We start from the raw sequence: 17,327 nt of genomic DNA on the forward strand, positions 1-17,327 counted from the left end.
ACTTTCGCTATCGTAAGGTTGTTCTCGAACGTGTATGCCAAATCATATATCATAACAACACTTTAAAATTATTTTTGTGTACATAATGGCAATGGAGATAATACCAACTACGTTTCTACCTAATCGACCAATACTTCTAAATATTATTTTTTTCTTTTTATGATTGAATATAATGCACTAAGATTTTTGTAATATATAAATGAAAGAAATGTTTTAATATAAAAATAATTATTATGGGAAAGAGATAGATCCGTACAAAAAAGCACTACAATAATAGTGACGGGATGTGGGCATGATGAGCGAACGTAGCGGTGGGAGTGAACCTTTTCATCTCTTTAATTTTGTCTTTTTCAATTGTGTCGTTAGAGCAATCTTAGATGTCAATTTAAATTTTGTTTATTTATAGACATAATAATACTTCTGTTAGGAAAATGGATCGGTGTGGCTCATGGATCACATGATAAGATCTTGATCAAGCACTGATAACAAGCAACTGCTACCGAATTATTTATGCAAATATTTAATGTCCATGATCGGTGCAATTGAATTTAATATTTTATCAACCTAGTTAGCTAAATTCAAAGTATTTCTAATTATATTTTTAAAATTTTATGTTTCATCTTAAAAACTATGCTTAGTTAGAAAACAATATACATTACGTTATTGAAATGAAAGAACAGTTGTTGAAAACAAGGTTCACTAAAACCATGCATACTAACGGAATACCATCTTAAGTATTGTCATGGTACAGTTCACAAATCAAGCTTTTGTCGCTTTTCCCCATACGGCCATACGTGATTGGTATACCATCAAAACTTTAACATCCCTGGAACCAAGTTATGGTATGACCTTACGCTATTTGTCTTTAAGGTTTACGATATTCTTTTCGTCTGTGTTTGTCTTGATGTGTTTGATTTCTTAACTTGAGTCCATTATCTTATTTTTTATGTTAACTTTGATCCAGATCGTTCACGAAAAAAAGAAAATTCTAGCTCTTCGTAACTTTGAAACTCAACGCAGCACTTGTTGATTTATTTTAATGGCAAAATAGGAGCACTATCGAAGCGCTTTGGGCCAAAACTAACACATCTCTATCGGGGATTTAGGAGCCCCAAAAAGAATGAGAAGAGGTCCAAAGGCCTGCCCTCTTTGGAAGCAAGCACATATATAGAGGATCTGAGAACAGTTTTTTTTTTTTTTTTTGGTAAAAATGTTAAGATATTATTACCAATTTTCTTGTTTTTGACAGAAGTACAATGGAAACGAGAAGCGGAACAAATAAAATAAATCTAAACAGCTACTCGATGAAGCCTAGCAGAGACAGACGAACAAACCGGACTACTAGCGAGAGGAGTTGACCAATCCGCGCTTACCTCTTGCCGCAAAAAGCTGTACCACAATTAATCCGAGAGTCAGAACCCGGTAAAATTTGGCCTCCCCGATGATCCGCTCTTTATGATTGGTTCAACCAAAAACAGCTCGAAGAAGACTTCCTGAGCATCAGCCATCCCGAAGACAGACAAGCCTGCAGTCTAGCACTCCAACCACAACAACATCAAGCAATATTATTCGAAGACCTATACAAAACAGGCAGAGAAAACAGCAGCAAACTCCACACTCCACACACACACATCGAAACCTCAAACCAAGCCGGAAGAGCCTCAACCACTAGTAGACAGAGCGCGAGCCACTGAACCTAGTGCTGGGAAGTTGAGCTCAAACCAAGTTAACCCGAAGCTCCGCCTGAGCCGCAGACCCCACGGCAAGGAAGAGCCAGCCGGACAAGGACAGTCCCTGAGAACCAGGAAACTGACCGGCTTGCAAACCGGAACAAGTAAGACAATTAAAACGCAGCCGGAAGAGGAAAGCATGAGGTAAATTGGGGAGAGCACCGAAGCCTGAGGAGGACAAGAAGGAAGCACCACGAACACAGGAAAGGCCGAAGCCATAGACGACTCCGACTCAAATCCCAAGCCATGGAAGCACGCGTCTACCGAGACACAGCCAGAACACCACACGACGAACCCGACCAAGCCTCAGACACACCAGAGAGGAGGAACCACACTGTACCTACTGCACCTTGAGCTGCGCAAAACCTAACGACGAGACACCTCGCGCGCCGGAGAATCACGCGCCGCCGTGCCATCTCACCGGGAAAACAGATGACATGAAAAACGACGGGAAAGAACAGATCCGAGGCGAAGGAACCACCATACGAAGCCACGCTCTGCAATTCCACGGGTTTCACCGGAGATCTACAAAGCGAGACCGGACGAAAACCCTACCCAAAAAACAAACTCCTACCTCCCACCGTCACCACACCCTCCTCGCAGAGTCACCAGAGGGACGAAGCGGCCACCAGATTCGGCCTAGGCTCCTCCGCCGGCGAACGATCTTGCTCCAGGGACGACCACATATCAGAGGTGGGTAAGAGAGGAGAGAGCAGGCGCAAAGGAAAAGAAAGAGAAAAAGAGATGAGAAGCCCTCCGACGGCGAAGAGGGGAGCGGCCGCCGGAGGCAAGATCGGGGAATTTTTTTTTTTTGTTTTTTCCTTTCTTTTCTTTTCTCGAGAGGTTTTTCCTACCGGCTTTATAATTCTGAGAACAGTTTTTACTCGGGGCAAAACTATAAAACGCTAGTAATACATTTACAAATTCAATTTTTCATCCGGAGCAGTATTAAATTTCTATACAATATTACACTAATTAAAAATAATCATGGTGAGCAACTGCCCCACCCACTCCCCACCTAGCCTCGCCCCTGAGCAGATACCGAAACTCAACTAGACCAAAGCTCATTTGCTAAAACAGAACGGTGTTGCATAGACATGTAATTAAATTCGAAGCCAGGGCCTGAACCTGTCCAACCTTATAAAGTTTTTGATTTGATTTAGTTGTATAAGTTCTAAATAAATTAGACCTTTCAGGCTTAGTCTAATTAGACTTTAGATATTTTGGGTTTTATCTAAACTAGTGTTACCTAAAATATTTTAAACTTTATAGTTTAGCTTAAGTATTATATTTTGTGATCTAACCAATCTTGATATAATATATTATTTTAATATTATTGATCCAAATTCTAATAAAACAAATATGAAAATTATAACTATACTGTGTGATCATTACTAAAAGCAGAAATTCCTAGGATATCTTTTTTTAGTTTATTTTCACATAAAAAAAACATATTTCGAAAAATAGAAAGTATAGAACAATTAACTGCATGAACTTTAATTTTATTCTCTTATACACTGGTTTTAATTTACATTTAGTTATTTAAATACTTTTAAATTTAGCTTGCTTATATATGTTTTTCAAACCTTTGTATCAACTGAAAAATGGTACCAAGGGTTGCAAAAGTGGAGTGAAAAACAGATCCAAGCTTAATGACCAACAATAAGGTTGGGTAAAATGTTTGTATCCGAAAAATCGATATCAAAACATGAACTGCATATCTGAACATATAAATATATACATGAGTTATAGTTATTTATAATAATGTTTATACGTAAAATTAAAATTATAAATCAAATATATTAGTTATTTTGACTATTTATGAATATAAAGGATGCTCTTAATATAAGATACCCAAATTAAGTTGTATCTAAAGTTATTCTCGGATAAAAATAAGAGAATTTGTACTCCCTGCACACCACTTTTCTCCTATTTGCACTCTATACCCTATATCCCTCCAATTTTCTTCCCCCCCCAACATTACCATTTTCCCCTCATTCAATGATATCCCACCTTTGTTAGTATATTTAGCTAATTTACTCTAAAAATAACTGATTGTATCAATTCTACTGAACATTTTTGATTTTTTAAATAACTTAAGATAATTTAGATATAAAATACATGAACCAAATCAAGTAGTTTAGTTACTTCAGTTAAAACCTAAACCCACCCGAATCCAATTCAAATCTGACCAAAATTTTTATAATATCCGAGTGAGAATTTTTCAAAACCAAAAAAAAGATAATCGAATGAATCTGTATCTGGAATACTTGGAAGCCAAAGCATGACAAGATTTTTGAAACAATTTATAATACGATTCTAAAGCGTATAAAAACACTCTTGTTAAAAAGAATTAAACTATTTTTATATTTATTTATTATTTTTAGTGAAAACATAAACATTTTAAAATAGTAAAATGACAAATATAATGTTATTATAAATAAGATCTTGAAAACCCAAAAGGTTCTATTAAATCCGTACAAGATTTTAAAATATAGGGACAAAAACTTTCGGACCAAACCAGACCAAATATTTATGGGTGGGTTTCCGGATTTTGGGTGCGGCCGGGTTACAGCTCTAGTGTTCTTTTTTTGAAACACCACTTACATCTCTAGTGTTCTGCTTTATTTTTTTAAGTAAAAACAGTATGGTTTTAGGAAGCCTATATAACAACCGACGTGTTTCAGATCGAAGAAAATCATAAATAGTATGGCTATTGATTTGTGATTTTATGAACCTAATCGTACGAAATATCTAAAAGGCAGAAATATCAAATCCCCAAAGAGCAATCAATTAAGTTCCATACCATAATGTGATAGTCAAATAAAATAAATAAATCCAATCAAAATCCCTAAAATAAAAATGAGTTTCACTACTACAGTTCCATCAAAATTCGTTGCTCAGGATCTAAAGCAAAGAGACAGAGATAAGACATTGTTGTCTCATACCGACCTTAACTTCTTTTATTCTTCTCTCAGCTTACTTGTTGCTGCTGCTGCTGATGACCACCGTACATAGGATAACCTCCATAAGGTGCAGCACCATACATTCTCGGGTCAATGGGTGGTGGTAATGGCATGTATCCATAACCATTGTAGTATTGTCCTCTGTAGAACGGTTCAACCCACTGGTCTCCATACCCACCTCGAGGCTGCATAAAGAACACCATGCACAGTCAGCTATAAGAAAAATAATGGTGGGCATACACAAACCAAAGAAAGAAAGCCAAACGGTTTTACCTGTTTATTGCCTTGATTACGACCCCATGAAAGGCGAACGGTTTGTTTTCCAATTACAGAACCATTTAGTTTCTCCAAAGCCTCTTCTGCGTTTTCTCTGCACAACAAAAGTTGACAGAGACAAAAGGATTAAAAAATTATTCACTTAAACATATCCACAATTCCTTAAAATAGTACCTGTTGACAAACTGAATGAATCCACATCCTTTCCCAACTGGTATCTTGACAGATACTATTTCACCAAAACCAGCAAAAGGCTGTCTAAGAACTTCGTCAGTGACATCAGCGTCAAGTCCTCCAACAAATATCTGGCAATATAAACAACAGATAACTAAACATCATACCAACCCTTCTTACAGCCACAGTCATGTAAAAACAGACAAAGAGATAAACAAAATTACTGTTGTGTTCAATGAGTCCCCATCACGTGGAGCAGCTCCACCACCTGACAAAACCCATAGATATTCAGACTAAACTCAAAACACATGTTTGGATAAAGGATCAGACAAAGTACCTTGGTGCTGGTAACCATTTGGCTTCCTAGGAGTAGCAGCACCGACTCTCATAGCCCTGCTACAGCATTTCACACCATTCATCTCCACCAAAGCTTTGCTCCTCTCACCATCATCTCCAAACCTCACAAAGCCATAACCCTTTGACCGACCAGTAGTGCCATCTATGACGACTTTCGCAGTCTTGACAGATGGGTATTTATCAAAGAACAGTTTATGCAACAGTTCATCGGTGACTTCTGGCGCCAAGTCGCCCACGAATATAGAGTGGTCAGGACCGTTCTCTAGGCGCTTTTCGCCAGTGCTGAAACTAGCCCAGTTTAAACGGTAAGGCTGGTCGGACTGTAACATGGTTACTCCGTTAAAATCCTGCAAAACCTTCTCGGCGATATCATGGGAATCGAATTCCACGAATCCATAGCCCTCAGACAAGCCAGTGTGCTTGTTCCTGATAACCTTAACTGACGCCATCTACATCATGAAAGGAATACACATAACAGAGTCAATATACATCACCACAAAAGCTTCAAAGTATAGCATATCAGATTCAGATAAATTAAGAAATGGAAAAATGGATTGGACACTTTCAGTACTATCAAACTACTTTTTAGCAGAAAAAAAAACATCCAAAGAATCAAACTTTATTCAAACGGAAGTTACAAAAATTTATTGTCCACCTTCAAATAACATCAGCATTGCAAAAGTCAACACATTTAAACGAAGGCTAAGCAGACATACAAACATAAAAGACAGAACAGACTTGACACTATCATACTTTACAGCAGAAAAAAAACATCCAAAGAATCAAACTTTATTCAGACAGAAGCTACAAATACTTATTGTCCAGCTTCAACTAACATCAATATTGCAAAAGTCAGCACATTTAAACGAAGACTACGCAGACACACACACATAAAGACAGACCAGCTAAACTTGACACATTCAATAAAAATGGACACTACGAGAGATTAAAAACATCAAAACAATCAAATTTAATTCAAAAATAAACTACAAATACTTATTGCCAGCTTCAATATCGCAAAAGTCAAAACATATTAATAACAAATCATTAATAACAAAGCAGAGACACAAACAATTAAAATAAATGAATAAAGGAGAGAGAGTGAAGCAGAGACCTCTCCAGCGGGGGCAAAGCAAGAATTAAGGTAATTCTCATCCATCCAGTGAAGCAAATCACCGATCCAAATCGTCTTATTCTCAGCGTTCGACGCGTTTTGGTGTTTGTTACCACGAGACTGGTGATGGTGATGCTGATACATATGATTATGGTGGTGGTAGGGAGAGTAAGGAGGCGGCGGGTACATCATATGGTGAGGCATCATCATGGGCGAAGGGTATCTCATCCCCATCCAGTGAGATGGTGGCGGCGGCGGCGTTGGAGATGAGGATGTTATTCGTTGGTGGTTGTTATCCTCAACCGCCGTTGTTTCCGGGGATTGGACCTTCGTATCAGCCATTCGTGCGTTGTGTGTGTGAGTGATTGATGAAACTGGAAGAGAGAGAGAGAGAGAGAGAGAGAGAGAGTTCGGCTGTTTTGAAGAGTAGTTTGCGGTTTGCTACTTATGGCGAAACTGAATTAGGTTTAGGGAGTTGCCCTAGGAAAGTAAACTCTATGGTTAAAAAGAAAGTTTCAATCCTGACCGTTCGATTAGAATCTTCCGCACATTCTCCTTCCTTTTTTTTTTAACGAACGTCCCCGTCGTCAGCAAATTTACCTTATCTTCGGGGGGGGGGGGGGGGGGGGTGAATTTTACCCCAAATCTTATGTGTTAGCCAACATTAGGGCTTTTGATACAAAAAATCTTTCAGTAAAAATGAACTTTAGATCATTAACTGCTTCAAGTTTATTTAAAACCCTTTTAACTACCAATCCGTTTATGACTTTTCTGGTTTTAAAACATTCACATTTAAACTAATGTTGTGCACTTTTTTGACAAGTATTTACATCACTTCATCTTTTAACGGCCATGTCAAGCCAGTTTATGGTCCCCTCTTTTGTAATTTGGCTACCATCTTTCCTCTCTCTATTAACGGAAGGTTGGTTTAGTTTTGAAGAAAATGTTTTCAACTCTTACAGCTATATGTTTCAAGCTGAAGGGAATCACATTGATAAAATAGTATTTAAGGTTAAGGAAGCTCTTACAACAACTTAAATGCTTGCTTTGAATGATCCCTCCAGCTTGAACTTGGAAAATGAAACTTTGGCTAGTGAGTAGGGGTCAATGAATCTAACCTATACTAAAAGGGTTATATGAGCATCAGAGAAGCTGTCCACGTCAGCAATTAAATCAGCCAATAGGATGAGTTCTTTTTGCCATGTCATTCGTTCATTCACACAACACACGGACCTCTCCGTTTCGTCTTCCTCCCATTACACCACTTCCGATTCTCGTTCGCTTCCACATCTAAGTCTCATAAAGTTCATTTGCTTATCATAAAGTCTCATCTAGCATCGAGCGAATCATCTTTCACGTTTCAATCGAATCCACGCGGTGTTTCTGGTTCAGCCTCGAGATCGAACCGGAAACCGCCGTTGAAGATTGAGCCGCCGAACAGAACCGAGTGGATCCAATTCGCAACCGCAAATCCCCAGCCAGAGCAGCTACCCGTACATGTGTCCGTGGAAGAGAAGATGCATTACAGAGGAGTGAGGATGAGGCCGTGGGTGAAATTCGCGGCGGAGATCCAAGATCCGAACCGTCGGGGAACTAGGGTTTCGCTCGGGACGTTTGACACGGAGATCGAAGCCGCTAGGGGTTACGACCAAGCAGCGTTTAAACTTCGAGGGGCTAAGGCCATTGTGAATTTCCCGCTTGAGGTAGGGACGTGGAATCAACACGCTGACGTTGGACAGAACAAACGGAAGCGAGACGGAGAGGAAGAACAAACTTTTACGACAACCCATTGCACCGGAGAAACCGTTCTCTCCAACCACCACCTTTCCCCGCCGATCTCGCCGACGTCCATCGCTCATCTCGCGAGAAAGCAAACAATCGGATCTTTACTTTCTTACTCAACCTATATTAAGAGGCTTGAGGTCCTTGCTTATGATGTGAAACCTAAAGAGGTAAAGCTTTGAACTTTACTTAACCGTTCGTATTATTACAAAACCAAGAATCTGATTCTAAAAGTCTGTGTTAGGCTCCGGTTACAACGGCGGTACTGAAGGTGTGGACTTCCACCGTGAACGGTGTATTGAGAAGATTCAAAAGACTGTCTCTAAAGCCAAAGGTTTGAAGAGAGAGACACGACAAAACCAATGAGTTCTGTCAGCGTTTTCAAAACGCTGTTTTTAGTTTAAAACGCTGACGACGTTTTATTTTTTGGTTTTTGCAACGGCAGGTGTGAGTGGGTTTTCAATAGATCACGAGAAGCAGTTGGTGACGGTTAAAGGAACAATGGACGTGAAAAAGCTCGTCAGGAGTTTGACTGAGAAGCTAAAACGTAGCGTGGAGATTGTGGCGACGGCCAAGAATGGTAACGCAAAAGAGAAACAGTACGTGGCGGCTCAGCCTGCTCACGGGTCTGCGTATTTTCCGGGTGAGGATGGAGATACGATTGAATACTTAGCACCTCAGATTTTCAGCGATGATAATCCGAATGCTTGCGTCGTTATGTGAAGCGGCGGAAGAACATTGACGGGTACTAGAATTGTAAATATGCGCTTAAGATTTTTTTGAGATAAGTGTAGATGAAGCAGTTTGAAAAAGTAAAAATGCTTCTACCGTAAACAACTTGACTATCTAATGAGATTAATAGCCATTTTATGTTGTTTGCTAATATGAAAAATGTCTCTTTAGGCATTACATCATCCATTCACAGCTCCTAGGCCTGAAGATATGGATGACTTACCTTCTGCACGAGCTCTTGCCTATGACATGGTCTATAATGGCGTCGAGGTACATAAACAGCTTGGCCATTTTACTTTTTCATGGAACAATGTTTTTGGAGATTGTTTTGATACACTGTCTTGATGTATACTAGATTGGTGGAGGAAGTTTAAGGATATATAAGCGGGATGTCCAAGAAAAGGTTCTAGAGATCATTGGCATCTCAGCTGAAGAGGTTAGAATCACTTTGTTTGATTGATTATTACAGAAAAGCCTTTTCTCATGCTGTTTTCTACAAACAGGCTGAAGCAAAGTTTGGCTATCTTCTGGAGGCTCTTGACATGGGTGCTCCTCCTCATGGTATATCAATAACTTGATGCCACTCTTGTGATGATGATGATGATGATGATGAACAAGATTGTTCAAGCATGGTTGATGAGCATCTGGTATATTGTTTGCAGGTGGAATTGCTTATGGATTAGATAGGATGGTAATGATGCTGGCAGGTGCGAGTTCCATAAGGGATGTAATAGCTTTCCCAAAGACAACCACTGCGCAATGTGCACTAACCAGAACTCCCTCGGAAGTCGATCCAAAGCAGCTCCAAGATCTCTCCATCCGCACCAACTAATAGCGATCTCATCACAAGCATCATTTATGTCTTTAATGCTCTGAGAAGAGGAGTAAGTAGAGATGTGGTAGTGGTATATCTCACCTTTACTAACCTGGTTCATGTGATTGATTACACATGAAACTCATCACTTGCATCAAATTCTCTTTACTTTTTTTGGTTTTGTTTTATTATTCTGACAAAGTCTTCTTGCAGACTAAGGTATTGGTTTAGAGCAAAGGGAAAGCTTTCTGATGACCAAGCCTTGCATCGGTAAGTACCTCCACCATCTACTTCATATGTGTAAATCACCTGAACCATAGCTATTATTCGTTTGGTAACATCCCTCTCAGCGTCTAAAAAAAGCAACAGTCACTGGAGACGAGTGAACTGATGGTGTTTATAGGATCATTGATTGATAAATTTAGATCATAGTTGAGACTCTTAAAATATCATCAGACTTTTTAAATAACATTGACAAATCTATAGAATGCTGTTCTTTCTGAAAGTTGGATTTATTTGTGCATATCAAATTGATAATCTGACAAGCCACGTTGTTATACAGATGTGTTGTGGCATTTGCTTCGGATTTGATATTTGCAAGTATCAGTTTGAACCCTCACCGTATAGCTGGTGAATTCTTCTTATAACAAATTGCTGACAGAATTCGTAAGTAAATAATAATAATTGCATCTTCCAATTTCGAATGATAAGTCGTATTGTTCTAAAAAAATTCCAAAGCCTTGCAAAACTTAAGATCAAAAGTCTTGAAGGAACGTAAATTGGAAATTTCTGAAAACACAACAACCATATAAACGATGAAAATATTTTTTAAATACATAACTCATATATCGTTTTGATAACCTAATAAAATAGAAATTAAAATATATTGTAGTATAATTACATATAAACTACAAAATTAAGAATTTCACTATAGATGGGATGAAGCTGCTCTCGACAAATCTGATAAAACTAAAGAAGGTTAGTAATCAATTTTTGAAAAATCATAGATTATTTTTTCATTGAATTATTTGTATGCTATACCAAGAATCGTATTTTAGTATTTGTTTTAACTACATATAATAGAATTAACTAAATATAAATTAACTAAACTTAAAATAAAAATATATTTGTTTTCTGAAATTATTTTAAGAATATATATGTATATATCTAAAATCTTAGACTTAGATAGATTTTTCTATCTATCTATTTTGGTTACTTATAATTAATAAATTTGTATAAATAATTGTATAGTTATCAAAAATTAAAACTAATTTTTAAAAATTGTTGATATATAAAATACTAAAGATTTAACGATTAAGTATTTATTTAAGTATAGAATTTTGTTTTTTTAAGTTTAGTTATGAAGTTGTATAATTATATTAAAACAAAACAATATTTTGAAATTGATTATCATATTCGAATATATTTATTTTAGTGATGATGTATGAATTATTATCATAATTTGAAAATTTACTAAAAAAAACAATATCAACATGAATTGTAATATATGAGTTATTACCTTAACCAAAATTATAAATTAACATTAAATATAATTATATATGTCATATTTAGCTATACAATGTGTCATCAATATTAATAGCCATGTCAATATTACATAATGCCAATATTCTGCTACATAAACCCCAAATCTCCTAACTCCTGTTAAGTAGCCAAATTCATAAATATACTTATTCGACAAAATGAAAAACTTTAAAATATTTACTAATCCGACCATGCACAAGCATCCATTTCCTATTCCATCGCGATAGGATAACAATGCAACCAACTCCTCAAAAAAAAATCAACCTCTTTTGCAAAAAAAATAAAATAATTTTAACACCTAAAATTTTTTGTTTCCAAACTTCTACAGGGAACACACATAAAAAGAAAAAGAGGACGTCCACTCGGATCACGCAACAAACCAAAAAGTGTGTCATGACTCCTAAGATATAGTATTTCCTTATTCAAAATCATACCATTTTAAATTATGAATGTATTTCGTAGTCCACCAGATATGCAATCCACCAGCGTTCAAACCAAAGTTTTATGATTGTAAGTTTAAGTGAATTATAATAATATATTTTTTTTTGTAACTGATAAAATAATATATTTTTCACAGTATCTTTTCATAACTAATTGAGTTATCAAACTTGATCGCATAGGTGGCTTTGATAAGTGTGACCTTTATGGTGTACAATTCTTTTCAACCTAAAAACATTATTGTTCCTCAATATCTTTCATTTTGTTTGACTGCAACAAAATATTTTCTCATCTGTTTTTCTTCCTTTAAACTAATTTATTATCATCTATTTCCTGACATTTTAATCCATCCACCTATGTCAAAAACTTATAGAAAATGTCAACTTCCAAAAAAAACATAATTGAACTTAGCAAATAAATTCTTAATAATATTAAAAAATGTTACTTAATAATTTCTTCAGCCTCCATTTTCCGCGCGTAGCGCGGACAAAGACTCTAGTGTTTTTAATGCTGGCAGAGGAATGCTTTTCAAGGCAACGTTATAGGATAAAATTGTTGGATGTTGGAGATGTTAATACAACTTTCTTCCATATGATCATTGTGGTTCTGAATGCGGGAAATTCAATAAATTAAAGTATCTTCTTAAGGGTGATGGGTCACCAAAGGAAACGTTCATCAAATTGTGATCGATCACTTCTTCTGTATTATGTGTACTGTCAACAGAGGCTTTTTGTGTTCGTCTCCCAAGAATCTTACAGCGAGTTATCACAGTCCAATGTTGGCCATTACAATGTGATCAGCTATTAATGGCCATTACGGGAGAAGTGATCAAATCCAGGTTATTTTGTCTTCCACTAAACTGTACGCCTGGTCCAAATGGTTTAACGTCAGTGTTTCTCAGGGCATCTTAGCCTTTCTTGGGTCAGGAGATAAACGATTCAGTTCAGCATTTTTTCGCCAACTTGTTTATGCCGTCATCATTGAATTCTACTAGCCTTGTTCTTATTCCTAAAAGAAGAGGAGCGGGGATATCAGTGACTTCCTACCAGTATCATGTTTGAGCATGTTATATAAGCTTATCTGTAGGATTCTGGATGATCGTCTCAAGAGCAATTTACTACTTTTGTTAAAAACCGTCGACCCTTGGAGACCGTTCTTCTTGCGTCAGAAGTTCTTAATGGTTATCATAAGCAAAATCTCACTCTGAGATATCAATCAAAAAGTAGATCTATCCTATACTAAAAGGGATATATGAGGAATAGAGAGGCTGTCCACGTCAGATTAAAAAATCGGCCAATAGGATTGCTTTAAATCGCCATGTCAGCTTATGACTATTCCTCTTCCTCTTCACCGATCGATTCCTCCGCTGTTACTGTAATTCACCCTTCGTGAATCTGTAATGCTCTTAAATCCTCTTTTAATGGTTTCATTCCAGATTCCCCTCTTTCTCCTTCTATACAAAGCCCTAATCTGATGTTTAATCCAAACCCTTATTCAACAAAATGGATTCTACCTCCGCCACACGCCGCCGCATAAACGCTATCCACTCCCATCTCGTCACGTCTTCTCGCTTTTCCCCTCTCCTCCTCAGCTCCAATCCCACCGCCGGCGACTCTGTCTCGGTCAGTAATCCCATCTTCTCTTCTCTTTCTCTCTTAGCTACCGCTTCTGATTCTTTATCTGATCATCACCAGATAATGGATATAACGTTGTGCTTCCCGAGAAGCTGAGCACTGGCAAGTGAAACGTCTACAGGTTATATATCAACGATCATTTTCCTCCTACAGGTTATATATCACCGAGGCAAGAGCAAATCATAAGCTGCATATGGTATTTGGTCGTATTTGTTTCCTTCATCATTTGTTTTCGTTTAAGTGAATTATATAGCTTGATCAATAGCAAATATTGCGTCTTTCTGTTCTTTATATTTGGTATGAAATTGCTTTTGTCCTTTTGTAAGGTCTCTGGTTGTTACCTTCTTTTCGTTTCAAGTACTTCCCTTTATAAGAAATCTTTTGTTTGCTCTATAAATCTCTCCTAAACCATTAAATTGCATCCTTTATTTTATTCTGCAGATGGTACTCCAAGAAGACTGTGTTGCTGAGTTGAACAATTACATAGACCCTCTCTACCGGTGACTCACCACTCTTCTTCTCTTTTTTTTTAGCTATATTCATGTTTAGTCTGATATTCCTAATCAATTCATAAGCTCTATTTCTGAGTTCCGGTTTTGTCGGCTCTCATGTATTCAAACAGGAGAATTTAGATGGAAAACTTCTGAGTCGCATTTTGGAGGTTGATGGTAAGCTGAATCCGAAAGTGCAATACTGAATCAGGTGCTTCAATTATGTGATTCTACTTTTTATATATAGTGCTCACTTTACGACTAGAAAGGTACTTTAGACTGTCTAATCTCTAAAAAACAATTAGCTTGAAGGCAGAGTCCTCGGCATAGTATCATCTATTTGAAAGTCATGTTAAATACTCACATGACTGGGTCTAAATGAAAAGGATCATGGCACCATCTTTAACACATAGATATGTATATATAAATATTTGGACTGCCGGACACTAACTCTGAACCGTTTTGTGGTGTTGATGCAGGCATGGTCTTAAGAAAGCTGCTTAGCAGAGCATACTTGATGATTTAAACAAGCATGACCCAGGGTTCACACAGCCTTCTGTTTCAGGAGCAACGCCACAAGTGGTTCCAACCAACCTGCACTGCCGCTGGTAATCACTAATCCGGGTACAGCAGCTGTTTTTTTATCACTCTGCTTTCTCAGTCTTCATTTAATTGTTTTTTCTAACTTCTGTTTCTCTCGAGTCAATTACACTTAACAAATATGCTTATGGTGTGCAGAATGTATCGATTTTGTCCTTATTAGAGGTCTTCTTCCAAAATCACGTTTTAGGTATGATATTCTTTCATCTAGAAGCTTTTATGTATTTTTGTGTGCGTTGTTCCTATTATGTGCACCTATGCCTTGCTTTAACGTTTATTTCCTTGCTTTTAGGTTCAAGTTTGGTACCATGCAAGCTGTTACTGGTCAGTAGGAAGGTCAGTAATTTCTGTTCTATTCTTCAAGTGATGTTTTAATGTCAACCAAGTCATAGTAATATTCTCAAAAGTGGACGTGTTTATATAACAGACTTTGGACGCTATAATGTTGTTGAAGAGCTCGAGATTCTGAAACGGTCGACCATGAATCCTTTGGTGTTGGGTGCCACATCTGGCAGTGATCTACTATATAACGCAGTACAGTGGTGTTAGGAAACTGGAGACTGTTACAGTGGCGGAGGTGAATGCCTACGTTCTGAACTCACCCCTAAGAAGATTTACTGATCTAAAGGGGTCAGCCGGTCAGGAAAACCAACAAGAAAGGCCTGAAGAGCTTAGTTTTCTTCATGAAGCACTGTCATGAAACCACTCTATCGTAACTCCCAGTGCTTAATATTATTTCTATAAATTTTATGCTATGCAAATAAGGGATTGGGCACTTAGGTGTCTTTGTCTCACTTCTGATTTTCATACACCCTGAATTTTTTGGCTTTTTAAAATATGAATTACTTCTTAGTTTCCACATAAATCAAATGTTCAGCCTTTGTTATTTATCTACTTACATTATTTGTCAAAGTAGCCACCTTGACCGCACTAAGAATGGAATGTATCCAAAGAAAACCTAATATTTAAACATTTGACGCAACATGTTTCTTAGTAGCCTTGCCCTAATTCGTTAATGTTGCTATGATTTTAGTGTGTTTAAAAAAAAAAGTCCTCCCCACAGCCACTACTACTATTTTATCCTACAAGACAACTTGATATTTCCCGTAATCCGCGTCAATATTCTCATCTCAGCTATAGAATTTGCTTCAAAGTGCTATCTGTTAATAATATTAAAAAAAACACCCTCATGTTCTACACTTTTTTCGATTTAAAAGTATATGAATTCCATTATAAAAATGAGATTGTTTGCTTATTACAAAAGTGTATATGAATTTCACCAAACAACTCTGACTTATGAGTCCATCATCTCTAATTAGCCTTAAAGAAGGTTTGTATCTCTATTGTTTACCTATATCAATATGGCATAACCATATTATGCAGAGAATGATAGATATACAAACTTGAATGGAAATAAATAAAACCATAAAGATCAATTTTATAAACAAATCGGAACATCTTTGCACGAAATACATGTAAAACAGCTCTCATGTTACATAACAACCCTCATAAAAACAGTGTGGACAATAACATGTCATCCAACAACATAAAGAATTGATGCAACTTATGCTACTATGAATCCTCGATAAATTAATACACAATAAATTAATAAATTTCTCCCGTCCAAACTGGTTCAAAATATGACACAAATCGATAAAATAATAATTTTTTTTTGAAATTATACGTAAATATATAATTACATTAAAATTATAAATTAATAATTTATCTGTATAGATTTTTTCTATGCACAAATAAAATATTATATTAAATTAAAACTTAATATATTTTGATGAGATTTAGTAAACCTATATCTAAAACCACATTTAAAATCTGTGAAACATATTTTATATGCAACAAATAATATAATAAAAACAAGATGAATGTTGAATTTCAAAAAATTAATTAATTTCTATACAAAAAATAAAATATTTTCTTATTTTAAAAAAAAATATATATATTTAAGATAAAAAATTCTAAAAAAAATTGAATAAGATAGAAAATTAAAAAAAAATTCTAAATTAATAACTTTATAATAGTAAAATCTCATAGTCCCAATATTATAAATTTATAGTTTTAGTGTATCTAAACCTCCACAATTTTTTACAGAGAATAATATCTCACAACACACAACCACCGATACAAGCACACAGAACCAACCCAAACAAATAAAAAATAATTTGCGAAAAAAATATAATGACTTCCGCACGGATGTCACTACATCGAGGGGTTAAATCAATATTTCTACCGCCATAAGTCTATCAAAGGACTCAACCATCTTCGCCAACCTGCAGATGAAAATTATGACAACGGTTCGTATCTTTATGATATATTAAAATTATGCATATGCAATTTCGAAAAAGGAAAAACAAAATAAGGATAACCTATCGTGAGAAAGCAGTCAATTCAGATCCAATTAATGTTGGATAATGATTAAGAGTTCACTTTCTAGATTCCGAATCGATTTGAAGACAGAGTATGTAAACAATACGTCTACAATGAAGCCCTTAACTGAATGCGTCATCCGTGACATTGACGAAGCATACGAGGATACTTACTACTTTAAGAGGATGAACGAATTTGTATCTTCCTTCGAACTAGATAATAAAAAAAAAACAAACACAAGTATTACATGTTTCTGTTTTTGAACAACAATTTTACTTAAGTTCAGCTAACATTT

General features: G+C 36.3%; 2 protein-coding genes across 11 annotated transcripts; one reads left to right on the plus strand and one right to left on the minus strand.

Moving 5' to 3' along the window:
* Positions 1 to 4,498: 4,498 nt before the first annotated feature.
* Positions 4,499 to 7,072, minus strand: LOC103839291 (polyadenylate-binding protein RBP47C). The gene is made up of 6 exons (XM_009115801.3): positions 6,618 to 7,072; positions 5,484 to 5,952; positions 5,371 to 5,414; positions 5,147 to 5,277; positions 4,970 to 5,066; positions 4,499 to 4,881 (listed from the first exon to the last, which is right to left on the minus strand). Exons 1-6 carry the CDS (start codon positions 6,957 to 6,959, stop codon positions 4,705 to 4,707), a joined length of 1,260 nt encoding a protein of 419 aa, XP_009114049.1. The 5' UTR covers positions 6,960 to 7,072; the 3' UTR covers positions 4,499 to 4,704.
* A 184-nt stretch (positions 7,073 to 7,256) lies between these two features.
* On the plus strand, positions 7,257 to 15,548 carry LOC103839290 (aspartate--tRNA ligase, chloroplastic/mitochondrial-like). Of its 10 annotated transcripts, XR_004450821.1 has the most exons (17): positions 7,259 to 8,569; positions 8,644 to 8,733; positions 8,845 to 9,144; positions 9,303 to 9,401; positions 9,487 to 9,567; positions 9,635 to 9,692; positions 9,794 to 10,036; positions 10,159 to 10,215; positions 10,508 to 10,611; positions 11,816 to 11,873; positions 11,950 to 11,997; positions 14,001 to 14,059; positions 14,182 to 14,261; positions 14,530 to 14,674; positions 14,789 to 14,840; positions 14,943 to 14,986; positions 15,078 to 15,548. XR_004450821.1 is itself a non-coding variant. In XM_009115846.3 (7 exons), exons 4-7 carry the CDS (start codon positions 9,342 to 9,344, stop codon positions 9,961 to 9,963), a joined length of 369 nt encoding a protein of 122 aa, XP_009114094.2. In that variant the 5' UTR covers positions 8,190 to 8,569; positions 8,644 to 8,733; positions 8,845 to 9,144; positions 9,303 to 9,341; the 3' UTR covers positions 9,964 to 9,994. The 10 variants fall into 10 exon arrangements, 1 of the variants encoding a protein (XP_009114094.2); XR_004450826.1 differs by lacking the exon at positions 11,950 to 11,997 and having other exon boundaries at positions 7,257 to 8,569; positions 14,182 to 14,227; positions 14,530 to 14,658; positions 15,078 to 15,540; XR_004450824.1 differs by lacking the exon at positions 11,950 to 11,997 and having other exon boundaries at positions 7,258 to 8,569; positions 14,530 to 14,658.
* The last annotated feature ends 1,779 nt before the right edge of the window (positions 15,549 to 17,327 follow it).

This window comes from Brassica rapa, chromosome A09 (genome assembly GCF_000309985.2).
Source record: "Brassica rapa cultivar Chiifu-401-42 chromosome A09, CAAS_Brap_v3.01, whole genome shotgun sequence".
In the NCBI taxonomy this organism is placed as follows: Eukaryota; Viridiplantae; Streptophyta; class Magnoliopsida; order Brassicales; family Brassicaceae; genus Brassica; species Brassica rapa.

Excerpts from the sequence above, each read along its gene's own strand:
- LOC103839291 (XM_009115801.3), bottom strand. The coding sequence starts at position 6,959 with ATGGCTGATACGAAGGTCCAATCCCCGGAAACAACGGCGGTTGAGGAT. Across the intron at positions 5,278-5,370 it reads GGGACTCATTGAACACAACA|ATATTTGTTGGAGGACTTGA; the intron begins GTAATTTTGTTT and ends TTATATTGCCAG. Across the intron at positions 4,882-4,969 it reads GTAATCAAGGCAATAAACAG|CCTCGAGGTGGGTATGGAGA; the intron begins GTAAAACCGTTT and ends TTCTTTATGCAG.
- LOC103839290 (XM_009115846.3), top strand. The coding sequence starts at position 9,342 with ATGGATGACTTACCTTCTGCACGAGCTCTTGCCTATGACATGGTCTAT. Across the intron at positions 9,402-9,486 it reads TGGTCTATAATGGCGTCGAG|ATTGGTGGAGGAAGTTTAAG; the intron begins GTACATAAACAG and ends GATGTATACTAG. Across the intron at positions 9,693-9,793 it reads CATGGGTGCTCCTCCTCATG|GTGGAATTGCTTATGGATTA; the intron begins GTATATCAATAA and ends TATTGTTTGCAG.